The 12,368-nt window shown below is 37.9% G+C and overlaps 3 protein-coding genes across 4 annotated transcripts; all 3 read left to right on the top strand.

Moving 5' to 3' along the window:
- The first annotated feature begins 3,274 nt into the window (after positions 1-3,274).
- LOC106309619 (CASP-like protein ARALYDRAFT_485429) lies at positions 3,275-4,721 on the top strand. 2 transcript variants are annotated; one of them, XM_013746684.1, is made up of 4 exons: positions 3,275-3,376; positions 3,475-3,620; positions 4,165-4,297; positions 4,383-4,721. In XM_013746684.1, exons 2-4 carry the CDS (start codon positions 3,490-3,492, stop codon positions 4,581-4,583), a joined length of 465 nt encoding a protein of 154 aa, XP_013602138.1. In that variant the 5' UTR covers positions 3,275-3,376; positions 3,475-3,489; the 3' UTR covers positions 4,584-4,721. The 2 variants fall into 2 exon arrangements, with proteins under 2 accessions (XP_013602138.1, XP_013602139.1); XM_013746685.1 differs by lacking the exon at positions 3,275-3,376 and adding an exon at positions 3,377-3,392.
- A 5,234-nt stretch (positions 4,722-9,955) lies between these two features.
- Positions 9,956-10,818, top strand: LOC106309074 (putative F-box/LRR-repeat protein 23). The gene is made up of 2 exons (XM_013746147.1): positions 9,956-10,272; positions 10,359-10,818. Exons 1-2 carry the CDS (start codon positions 9,956-9,958, stop codon positions 10,816-10,818), a joined length of 777 nt encoding a protein of 258 aa, XP_013601601.1.
- A 576-nt stretch (positions 10,819-11,394) lies between these two features.
- Positions 11,395-12,174, top strand: LOC106311393 (uncharacterized protein At3g50808). The gene is made up of 3 exons (XM_013748581.1): positions 11,395-11,478; positions 11,607-11,834; positions 11,952-12,174. Exons 1-3 carry the CDS (start codon positions 11,413-11,415, stop codon positions 12,114-12,116), a joined length of 459 nt encoding a protein of 152 aa, XP_013604035.1. The 5' UTR covers positions 11,395-11,412; the 3' UTR covers positions 12,117-12,174.
- Positions 12,175-12,368: the final 194 nt, after the last annotated feature.

Below are 12,368 nucleotides of genomic sequence, written 5' to 3'. Positions count from 1 at the left end.
GTTTCCAGATGTTGTTGCTCAATTTGAGGCCCTTGGAGAGTCTGATCACGCCTTGTGTATAGTTGACTTGCTAACGGTGACAGAGATCAGAAAGGTCAGCTTCAAATATTTATCTTTTCTTTCAACCCACCCACAATTTGTGGAGTAAGTTACAACCGTTTGGCAGGAAGAAATTGCGGTCGGCTCGGAATTATTCTCGTTGGAATAAAGGTTAAAAGCTGTTAAGCAGGCATGTAGGAGGCTTAACAGAATTGGTTTTGGAAATATTCAACAGAAAACAAAACTTGTCATGGAGGAGCTTCAAGAGATCCAAAGTTAACTACTAGTTACGCCTTCGGATTCCCTATTCTGGCGCGAGTTTGTAGTACGCAAAAAATGGAGATTGTTGGATTCTGCCCTTCAGATTTTCTTCAAAGCTAAGTCAAGAATAAGATGGCTCAGAGATTGGGATTCCAATACAAAGTTTTTCTTCAAGGCAGTTTTAGCTCATCAAGCTAGGAATGCAATAAGATATTTTATCGATGGGAATGACATCAAAGTTACAAACAAGGCGCAAATGAAGGACATGGTGGTATCTTACTTCCAACACTTATTAAGTTCAGTCTCGGTGGATATTTCTCCTCCCACAATGAGTGAACTGAAGATTTTGATGAGGTACAGCTGCCAAGCTCTCTTTTTGAGAAGTTGTGTGCAGTCCCAATCAAAGATGAGATCAGATCAACATTGTTGTCCATACCAAAAAGCAAGCCTCCAGGACCAGATGGGTTTCCTGCTGAATTTTTTTGGGAAGCGTGATCAATGGTTGGAGCTGATGTACTCGCAGCTGTTAAAGAGTTCTCTGTAGGAGGAAAAATGTTGTAGAAATTTAATGCTACAACCATTGCTCCAATTCCTAAGATTGTGGGTGCTGATAAGCTAAGCCTCTTCAGACCATTCTCCTTATGCTCTACTATCTACAAAGTGATAACAAGAATCCTAAAGAAAAAAATCAAGCTCTTTATCGATGAAGTAGTTCAAAGGAATCAGGTGGGGTTCATGGAAAGAAGATTGCTCAGCGAGAATGTCCTTCTAGCTTCGGAGTTGGTAACATATTTTCATGTCGAGGGACGTATCTCTCGTGGCTGTTTGAAGATTGATCTTGCAAAGGCTTACGATAACCTTAGTTGGGATTTTATTCTTAATTTACTCAGGGCCATTGATCTCCCGGAGAAGCTGGTTGGATGGATCAAAGAGTGCGTTGTGACAACCTCATATAGTGTGGTAGTAAACAGAGAGCTCCATTGCTACTAAAGGACTCCGACAAGGAGACCCCATATCCTCCTTGTTGTTTGTCCTTGCTATGGACGTCCCGTCGAAGATGTTGGATCAAGGAGTGTTAAATAACAGATTCAGACCTCACCCATCTTGTGAAGCTCCACTTATCACCCACTTGAGCTTTGCGGATGATGTATTGGTTTTTTTGATGGATCAGAGGAGTCTTTGGCAGGAATCCTGGAAATTTTGGAAGAATTCAAACAAATTTCAGGGCTCAGTATAAACAGAGACAAAATAGAACTTATGATTGATGGTGGGAGTCACTCTCGTTGTCTGGAAATGGCTGAGAATTTGGGAATAAAGCAAGGAGCGCTTCCGGTCAGATATCTAGGTGTGCCCCTCTCCTCCAAAACAAATGAGAAAGTCGAATTTTAGGCCATTACTCGAAAAGATTGAAGCTCGTTTTAACTCCTGGACAGTGAAGCATCTGTCTTTTGCAGGCCAGTTTCAGCTAATACAAGCGGTAATTTACTCAACCATTTCTTTCTGGACGTCCATTTTCATTCTCCCAAACGAATGTATAAGGATTCTAGAAAGAATGTGCAATGCTTTTTTGTGGCAAGGAGCTCCGCAATCTGCTAAGGGGGCTAAGATAAGTTGGATCTCGGTTTGTACACCTAAGAATGAAGGTGGTCTAGGGCTGAAGAGGTTGGAAGATTGGAATCAATTTTTGGCTTTGAAGTTGATCTGGTTACTTTTTGCAGCTGGTGGTTCTTTCTGAGTTTCGTGGATGAGACAGAACAAGATCTGCACAAATTTTTTTTGAGAACTCACTCCTCGTTGAGGAGATGACTGGATTTGGAAGAGACTGTGCAAACTAATAAGGGTTTCTAGACCATTTGTAGTATGCGAAGTGGGCTCCGAAATCACAACAATATTTTGGTTTGATAATTGGACAGACCTTGGACCTTTGATTCATCTCACTGGCGAGAGAGGTCTGATGGTCTCGGGTCTGTCTAGGGAGGCGAAAGTTGCAGAGGCTTTGGTGAATGGTGAGTGGTGGCTTAGTGCTTACCGTAGCAGGAATGCTATAATCACCTTGCTTGGGCAATGTCTTCCCTTGCCCACACCGATTATACAATCATCTGATGATGATACGTATTTGTGGAAGATGGGTGAGGCTCCTCCTTCAACAACATTCTCCACAGCAAAAACGTGGCTCACACTACATCAACCAAACCTGCCGGTCTATTGGCATGATCAAGTTTGGTTCAAAGGGAGATACCAAAGCATGCTTTTATTTCTTGGATTGTGGTAAGAAATCGAATGTCAACTCGAGACAGATTACGTAGATGGGGAACTAATGTACCTCTGGATTGTCTCTTATGCTCGGGGAGTGAGGAATCGAGGCAGCATTTGTTCTTCGACTGCAGTTATAGCTCTGAGGTATGGTCTTTCTTCTGTTCACGCCTGCATCTCTCGCCTCCAAACTTGTTTGAGGATTGCTTGAGATGGATGAAAGACCCGACTACAGATGATAAGAAACTACTCATTATAAGAATAATCTTTCAAATTGTTATCTATGTGGTTTGGAAGGAGAGAAACTCAAGACTTTACACAAGATTGTGCAGACCGGGTCAGATGATCATTCAGGACATAAAACAAACTCTCTGACTACGCTTGGACCCACTCTCTCGAAGCATCATGATAAACTCTTCATCAGCTTCAACTCCTCTTGGTTATTGGTTAAACATTTTTTTAGGGCATTTTTTGGAGTTTCTGTATTCTTTTTTGGAAGTATTTTTGTAAAATTAGAGAATTTTCAATCCCATTGCAAAAAAAAAACTACAAAATAGAGTGGAAAATACAGTCATGAACAAACAAAAAAGGCATTACTCTATGGATTCGGTTTAGAACAGAATTGTAATCGTTACTTTCTTGAAAAGTTAATGAAATGGAGTTAAAAAAAAAACATTGAGAAAAAAAAAACTAAATAACACATATTTATATTGCCCATTATAAATTAAAAAACGTTAGTAGTTTATGAAGTAATTAATTTTTGTAAAACAGCAAAGCAAAAAGAGAATAAAGGGAAAACAGAGTACAGTTGGCGTCGTCACAGGTATGGATGAATAAAGGTTTTTTTTTTTTTTTCTTTCTGGCTACGAATTTTCCAGGAAAATGAGTTGAATTGATGCTTCTTCTTTTTGCTATGTGGAGAGAAAGAGCAGGGGGATGGAGCATGTGCCGGGATCGTTTGGCACCAGCGCCAGTTTTGCTCTCCGTTTCGGCCAAATCATCTTCTCATCCGCTTCTCTCATCTTCATGTGTTTGGATTACGACTTCTATGACTTCACTACCTTCTGGTAATACCCTACACGTTTCCCTCAAGTTCTTGTTCGATCATGGTAAGAGGTTCTGTACTATTGTCCTGCAACTTTCTGGGTTCTGAAAATTTCTTGAATCGATGGAAAGATGATTCTGAGAAACCAAAGATGTGAAATTTTGACAAGGGTTTCTCTCTGTTTTGTATTATCGACACAAAATTGTTGGAAATTCTGAATTTTGATCACACTATTGAGGATACGGTTTGGTCTCTGTTCGTGGTTTTGATCACACAATTGAGAGAACAGGGTTTGGTCTCTGTTTGTGATTTTGATTAAGAATTTGAGGATAGGGTTTGGTCTCTGTTCGTGGTTTTGATCAAACATTTGAGGATAGGGTTTGGTCTCTGTTCGTTGTATTGATCAAATTAAACATAAGAGGATAGATAGGGTTTGGTTCCATGATCTCTGATGTTTGGTTAGTGGTTGCACTTGTTTTGGTGAGATTGTGAAAGACTGTTGTATTAAACAAACTCTCTTTGCATATTCATTCATAAAATATTTGATTTTTGATATTTTCTTGAAGCTATTTGACGACTGTGATGGCTTTCGTAACTCCATGGAGCATCTCACTTGCACTGGCCGATACATACTCTGTTTTACTCAAACAACTTCCTCATGAACCAAGACTTCTATCCATGGTTCTCGCCGGTGATACCGTAAGCAAAATAAAAAAAAGAGTGCTTTATTAATCTTCCTAATGTATAGCTGCGTATTGTAATATCATTATTCTTTGTAACTCAGGTAATGTCGTTTCTTTCACTGGGTGGGGCATGTGGTGTAGCCAGTGCAACCCAGCTGCTTTCGTCTTTGGGTGCACCCATCTGCGGCGATAACCTCTGTAGCCAATACCAAGTCTCGGCTACATTGGCTTTCTTGTGTTGGTTTCTGTTACTTGCTTCGGCTCTTTTCAATCTTTGGAGTTTACCTTCGTTATTATACTGACAGGGCTTATATGTATAGATAGGAATCATAATAACAATCATAGAACATGAATGTACATTTCATTTACTCAAGAACATGTTCTGTGTTGACAAAAAAGGAAGAAGAACATGTTCCGTTAATGTGAAGTAAATTATCCCAGCTTTAATATACACACGTTATAAATAAAAAGTAAGTCGTGTACTTAGAGCACCATTATCCCTCGCATGTATCTTAGCTTTATTGTGACTAAAAAGAAAATGAAAAATACAAAACACGGAAAGCACGTCTTTTAATCTGCCTCCGCAAGGAACATATCTTATGGGACACCTGTCGAAACATGAGTGGGTGGAGGAGAGGTTTGGTCTTTCGACCTTCTCGACTTCTCTCTCTTGAATCATCTCCTCGACGAAAGCTCTTCTCTCTCGATTCTTTTTCTGGGTGGCTCTGATCTTCTCCACGACGTCTTCTTCGGTGGCTTTTGTCGGCGACCTCTCTCGTCGGCTTCTATCTCTCTCGATTCCTCTCGCCGACGAAACGCTTTCGACTTCGCTCCATCGATTCCTCTCGTCGGTGGCTCTGCTCTTCTCCGCGACGTCTCCCTTGGTGGCTCTTGTCGGCCACCTCTCTCTCGGTGGCTCTCCTTGACGGCGACGAACCTCTATCTGTGTGGCTGTCTTCAAATCGAAAGGTAAAGTGTGTTGTTTATGCATGTCTTAGATGATGCGTGTTCTTGTTCTGATCAGTTTTGCATGTCTTTTAATTTGTTTGTCTGTTCGATTTTGTCTCTCTGTGGTTCTCCTCGACGGCGATGGACTTCTACTCTACTCGATGGCTCTCCTCCAATCGAAAGGTAAAGCTTCTGATTCATGTTCTTCAAACTTTAATTTTTTGATTTGTTTGTGCTGTTTCTTTCAATTTTGTTTCTCTTGATTAATTTTTTTCTTTCTGTATTTGATCAGGGTTTAATCCAGATGTAAACGTTGTCTCTTGATTTGTTCTTTGTGTCTGAAGCTCGAATGAAGAATACAATAAACCAAGTTCATCTAACAAAGGAGTACAGGTTAGCGTTAACAAGCTTTGATTTGTTCTCTCTTTGTTTTGTGTTAGTGAGCCGCAACTGATCTTGTCTAAATGGATAGGTTTAGCTTCTGGTCTGAATAGAATCGAGGGTAATTAATGGTGTGGTTAGTGTTAGGTTATGGTTAGGTAGAAATCAATGGTGTAATGATGAATGTGTTAGAAGTAAATGCACTCGGTTTGGTTGGTTGTGATCTATGCATTGGTACTACACTACTACTCATCATGTCTATTAAAATGTTTCCTTCTCCTCTTTCTTCAAACCGTGTTCTTCCCCTCTCACTTCTTCACCATTGTTCTTTTATTTCTTTTTTGCTTGAGCGTGCTTTGGACATGGATTCTAATCCATTTATGTAGAGTTCAAACTTTGTTGAGCTACTTAATAGCCAACAAAGTATTTCCTTTGGTAACTATGAAGATAGTAGTACACTATCTTCATCTCAAGTTTCTTCTCTAGACACTGATGATGTTGGTGAGCGTCGGGAACGGAGGAAGTGGACGCCCACGGATGATATTGTGTTGATCAGACCAAAGATCCAGTGGTTGGCAACTAGCAATAATCAGGCGCCTTCTGGAAGAGAATTGCAACTTACTTTGGGGCAAGTCCAAAGCTTGCTGGCTGCAAACAGAGGGAAGCTAGTCACTGTAAGCAATGGTGGCACAAGATGAATGACTTGGTTTGCAAGTTCTGTAGGTGTTATAAAGCCGCAACTAGAGAGAAAACTAGCGGATGCAATGAGAATGATGTCCTAAAAAGAGCTCATGAAATATTCTACAACAACCACAAGAAGAAATTCACTCTTGAGCATGCTTGGAATGAGTTGCAGAACGACTAGAAGTGGTGTGACCTTTCCACTGCTAAAAACGATGGAGGCTCTAAGAAGAGGAAGTGTGATGACGGTGCAGATTCATCAAGCTCTCAAGCTACTGAAACCAAGCGTCCCGCAGGTGTGAAGGCTGCAAATGCCCGTGGTAAGAAGACTATGGCAGAGGAGAATGTGCTGAATGAGTTTCAGAGAATGTGGGACATTAAACAGTAAGACTTGGCAATGAAGGAGAGGTTATCGAAGATGAGTTTTCTTGACTCTCTTATTGCAAAAAAAAAGAACCTCTAGCCGACTATGAAGAAGCTCATCAATGACTTAATGTCTAGTTAGTTTTAAGGTCGCAAGGTCGTGTTGTTTCTGTTTCAAGTTCTTGTGATTTTTCTGATTCTGTTTCTGTTTCATATTTCATGTTTCATGTTTCAAGTTCTTGTGCTTTGTCTTGTTCTGTTTTAGTAATGAGAATGATATGCTTCATGTTGTTCTGTTTCATGTTCTTGTACGTGATGTTTGTTGTTCTCTTTCTGTTTCATGTTCATGTTCTTGCTTATGGTTATTGATTCATGTTATTGTTTGTTTCAGGTTTGGGCTCTGTTGCAACTCTCTTGTCACAGACTCTCTTGTACGAATTTGACTCTTGCAACACACAAGTTTTGGGAGCATCCGTGTAGGCATCTGTACTCTCTTGTCACATGTCTTGTATTCTAATGTCACAGATTGTCTTGTATTCTCATGTCACTTGTCTTTTACTCTCTTGTTTTGTAATGTCACGGACTTTGTTGTTATGAAAGTGTCACGGACTTTGTTGTTATGAAACTTGTATAAATGAAAATGTATTGACAAGTTCAGAAGATCAAACTTTATTTTTCCTTCTCAAGTCCATCTCTAGTTCACAAGAACAAACGTTCTTCTTCCTTCTCAAGTCCATTTCGAGTTACTCATGTTCAAACTATTTATGTAAACACAAGATCAAACGTTGTTCTTCCTTCTCAAGTCCATTGCAAGTTACTCATGTTCAAAATATTTACCTAACTCTTCTTTCTATTTTTCTCTTTAATCACAACACTCTTGCTTTACTCATCTTTTCTCTTTAATCACCATATATGGCTTATTCTTCTCAAAATATTTTACAGGATTCAATTGATGATACATTTGATCAAATGTTTGATCAACCTTTTGATCAAATATTTCAGAATTTTACCATTCATGATGATCAAGAAGAACAAAGGAAAAAAAAAAAAGCTTATATCGAAAGAAATAGTGAAGAAGGTCATGTACGTTTATGGAATGATTATTTCAGTGAAACTCCAATGTATCCTGAATTTTTTTTTCCCGACGACGTTTTAGAATGAACAAGACATTGTTCATGCACATTGTTGATCGTATCTCCAACGAAATTCACTTCTTTCGCCCAAAGAAAGATGGTCTTGGAAGGGTTGGTCTCTCATCACTCCAAAGGTGTACAACAGCCATTCGTGTCTTGGCATATGGTAGTGCGGCTGACACGGTCGACGAATACCTCCGGCTCGGTGAAACTACAACTCGTTCATGTTTGGAAAATTTTGTGGAAGGAATAATATATTTATTCGGCGATGAGTACCTGAGAAGATCAATAACGGCTGATCTTCAACGTCTACTTGATATTGGAGAGCATCGTGGATTTCCCGGGATGATTGGAAGCATCGACTGTATGCACTGGGAATAGAAGAATTGTCCCACCACTTGGAAAAATCAATATTCACGTGGTTCGAGAAAACCCACAATCGTTTTAGAGGCGGTTGCTTCGTATGATCTATGGTTATGCCATGCGTTTTTTGGACCTCCAGGTACCTTAAATGATATCAATATTCTTGATCACTCACATGTTTTTGATGACGTAGTTAATGGTCAAGCTCTGCAAGTCACATACTCTGTGAATGGAAGAGAGTACCATTTGGCTTACTATCTCACCGATGATATTTATCCGAAATGGACAACTTTTATCAAATCCATTCAAATACCACAAGGTCCGAAAGTGGTTTTATTTGCTCAACATCAAGAAGCTGTCCGAAAAGATGTCGAGCGTGCTTTTGGAGTCTTTCAAGCTCGCTTTGCCATTGTTAAAAATCCTGCACTTTTTGGGATAAAGTCAAAATTGGAAAGATTATGAGAGCATGCATCATCCTCCATAATATGATAGTGGAAGACGAACGAGATGGATACACTCAATTTGATGTTTCAGAGTTCCAACAAGCCGAGGACAACAGAAGTTCACATGTAGATTTCACGTATACTACAGATATCCCTACAAATATCGCCAATATGATGGGTGCTCGAACTAGAATTCGTGATAGGCAAATGCATCAACAACTCAAAGATGATTTGGTTGAACATATAGCGTAAATTTGGACGTGATGAAGACAACAACTGAGCTCGGATGTTTCTTTCAAATTATTCTCGTTTATTTTTAATCTATGTTTTTATGTTTTTATTTTAAATTTATGTTTAAAATGTAATCTTTTTACTATGTTTTATTTAATAAATATTTTTTTTAAAATAAAACAATGTTTAATAATTTTTTTTAAGAACCCGTAATTAAGAGACTACTATTGGAGCACAAAAAAAAGGGTGTCTCTTAACTAAGTCTTTTAACTAACAATCAATATTTAAAAAGTCATTAAGAAATCTAAGTATATGGGTTAATGATGTTCTTACCACTTAGGCCTCAGCATTTTTGTAACTGAACCCAAAAATCCAAATTTGAACCTAAAATCTGAATATGTAATCTTTAAAAAATATTTGAATGAACTCTGAAGTGTGGTTTTTCGGATTACAAGTGTATTAACCTAATTCGCCACAAATCCAAATGAATATCTTAAAAAAAATCCAAAATTCTAAAAAAAGACAAACTCAAATATCTGAAAATAGTTTTTGAAACATAATTAAATAATTCAAATATCCAATTTTATATTTATTTTGATGTGATATTTAAAAGTAATTGAATATGAAGTATTATTAACTAAATCTGAAATAAATTTAGATTCAAAATAAATCATATACCAAGTCATACAAATTTTTTTTAAAAAAATCTGAAGTATAATTAATCAAATATAACTCGAACATATATAAAATTCGAATGAAGCTTAAGAGGCTTAGCCGAAAAATAAACTATTCCATAGGCATACAAATGTTTTTATAAATGATTATTACATTTATAAATGATTTAGGATGATTAGTACAGTCTTTTCAATCACAAAAGACCTTTATGAAAGTATTAATCATTTAAAAGTAAATTTGGAAATGGTATCAAGTTTATATGGTAAAATTAGTATTCCTTTATTTTAACATATAAAGCTCATATATTAACCAAGGAATGAGTTATATAAGCCTATGCCCATTAGATTATATTGTTAATGAGAAGATTATATTATCCGCTATTACTCGAACTGTGACGTCTCTCTTCTTCTTGGCTGTTGCGATCGGTTTCTTTCTCCTCGTTCTTGCTTCCTGGCGATGACGAAAGACGGAAGATACAGAGACTGGGCGGGGCTTCCGCCGGAACTAACATGGTCGATATTGAGCCGTCTTGGCACGGTGGATATACTGGAAAAGGCTCAGAAAGTGTGCAAATCGTGGCATAGCGTCTGTAAAGAACCTTCGATGTGGCGGAAGTATAATATGCACAACGACTTGGGATTCATGGACTTTTTGACCAGGTCTCGTCACGTTGCCATGTGTCGCAACGCTGTTGATCGTAGCCAGGGCGGTTTGGTTGAGATTGACATTTGGTATTTCTGTACTGATTCTCTCCTGAATCACATCGCCGATAGGTACGTAGTTTCGATTGATTCTACGATGACTATATGTTTCTTGTTGGTAACTTGGTGTACTTAGAAGTTAGAACAATTACTTGCAGCTCAAGGAACCTGAGAACCCTAAGAATCGCAATGTGTCATGAAGTAAACGATGGGCTTCTCCAAGCAGCTGGGAAACTTCCGTTTCTTGAAGAACTCGACATTTCATACTGTTCATTTGAAGAGGAGACTCTGAAAGCTGTAGGCAAGTCTTGTCCAAATCTTAAGACATTGAAGCAATACTACCCTGTGCTTAGTTATAGTGATGATGAGTTTGCCATAGCGATTGCTGGAAGCATGCCGGAACTACGCAACCTCCAACTTTCTGGGAACCCATATATGAGCAACAGGGGCTTGCGAGCTATTCTCGACGGTTGTCTTCACCTGGAACATCTCGATTTACGCGAGTGTTGGAGACTTGACCTTGTTGGGGACCTAGAGAAGCTATGCGCGGAGAGAATCAGAGTTTTGAGACGCCCAGGTGACCCAACCTCTGGTCCTCATCATATGTTTTGGTTATAGATGTGATATTAGTACTTTTCAATGCTCTTAAGATCTTGGACAACCAGATAGATACTTGCAAAATTTCGTTTCTGGAAAGTTATGATGATTGTTTGTTGTTGTATCAACTTACTGTTGAAAGTTGGCGACTTTGAAGTTTGAACTACTGTATTATCACATATCTTAAAAACGTTTTCCATTTTTTTTGTTTGAAAAAAAAAAAACAAACTTCCATTTTTTTTTTTTTTTGGGAAAATATTAAAAGGATATTTCTTATTGAGCAAAAATCAAAAGGAGGCGTTTGCTTTTATTTAGAAGTGAAAGATAAACCCGAACCTTTAACAAAAAAAGAACTATAAACCCTAATCTTTCTTGACTATTCTATCTGCTCTATAAAAGTGTAAAAGTAGAAGTCCCCGATTCCAAAACATATCGCACTATATTGAATTTGCTTCCGATAGAAAAAAAACTATTATGGGGGAAAGTATGAAAGAGATTTTTGAAGTTCAAATCAGAAGATTTCCATGGCTAATTCAGATGGTGAAGTCGAGACTATTCCATGAATTATGCGATCAACACATCAAAGAACAACGGCGTTACTTCTGTTGCGATTGTATGATTCCTCCTTTTTGCAATGTCTGCTTCAAGAAGAACGATCACAAAGACCATCTTATCATTCAAGTAAACAATATTCCTTCTTAATATTTTTATTTTAAAAAACTTATTTTATAGTTACGTAAATCAGTTAACTGGTCCCTTTTGATACGAAAACAAGCTTTAATTATGATTATTGGGTTTTGAAATCGCAGGCATTTAGATGTTCAAACCAGACAGGAGTAAGGAAAGACTTCATATCAAAATATATGGACATATCTGGGATACATATGTTTTCTGTGAACCGGTCTTGGATAGTTTTTATTAATCAGAGATGTGAAAGTGACGTTCATTGTTTTAGAAACAATGTTTCACATAGATGCAAAGTCTGTGGATGGGCTTTTGAAACTGCTTCTTCTGCTTTCTGTTCTGTAGAATGCAAGGTAAATTATTATGGTTAATTATTTCTGTTTTTTTTTTCACTTTTCTTTTACAATTGCAACTCCACAAATTTGTTGGGTTGTGTAAATATGTTAACACTATTTGTTAATATTTGATAGTTTAGGAGCGTTCTTGGATCACAACTCGATGACATGATGGAGAGTTCAGATGATGTTGATGAACCCGTTGTGAAGAGAAAGGAGAGTTCAGAAGATGCGTCTGAACCCATTATGAAGAGAAAACATAGGAGGAAAGGGACTCCATACAGATCTCCATTCTACTAGGATTTAAACTCCAAAACGAGTTTCATACATATGTGAGGGTTTAAGAGGTTTGGAGATTTAAATATGTGTAGCTTGTGCTTGTTGGACTTTTCTTTTTGTTTTTACTTCCAGATCAAACTGATAATTGTTTCTATGGCATGTGATTTTTTTTTCTTTTCTAAATCATGTTTGTATAGTTTAATCTTAATACCCTGAAGATAATATAGTTGTGATTTATATATACCATGCTATTGTTTTCCCCAATAATCTTCA

The sequence above is a fragment of the Brassica oleracea genome, chromosome C8, assembly GCF_000695525.1.
Source record: "Brassica oleracea var. oleracea cultivar TO1000 chromosome C8, BOL, whole genome shotgun sequence".
NCBI lineage: Eukaryota > Viridiplantae > Streptophyta > Magnoliopsida > Brassicales > Brassicaceae > Brassica > Brassica oleracea.
Note: the sequence above shows the minus strand (reverse complement) of the source record. Positions and strands in the feature narration are given on the sequence as shown.

Coding starts and splice junctions, on each gene's coding strand:
- LOC106309619 (XM_013746684.1), top strand. CDS start 3,490: ATGGAGCATGTGCCGGGATCGTTTGGCACCAGCGCCAGTTTTGCTCTC. Junction 3,621..4,164: donor TATGACTTCACTACCTTCTG/GTAATACCCTAC, acceptor ATTTTCTTGAAG/CTATTTGACGACTGTGATGG. Junction 4,298..4,382: donor TGGTTCTCGCCGGTGATACC/GTAAGCAAAATA, acceptor TTTGTAACTCAG/GTAATGTCGTTTCTTTCACT.
- LOC106309074 (XM_013746147.1), top strand. CDS start 9,956: ATGACGAAAGACGGAAGATACAGAGACTGGGCGGGGCTTCCGCCGGAA. Junction 10,273..10,358: donor CTGAATCACATCGCCGATAG/GTACGTAGTTTC, acceptor AATTACTTGCAG/CTCAAGGAACCTGAGAACCC.
- LOC106311393 (XM_013748581.1), top strand. CDS start 11,413: ATGATTCCTCCTTTTTGCAATGTCTGCTTCAAGAAGAACGATCACAAA. Junction 11,479..11,606: donor AAGACCATCTTATCATTCAA/GTAAACAATATT, acceptor TTGAAATCGCAG/GCATTTAGATGTTCAAACCA. Junction 11,835..11,951: donor TCTGTTCTGTAGAATGCAAG/GTAAATTATTAT, acceptor AATATTTGATAG/TTTAGGAGCGTTCTTGGATC.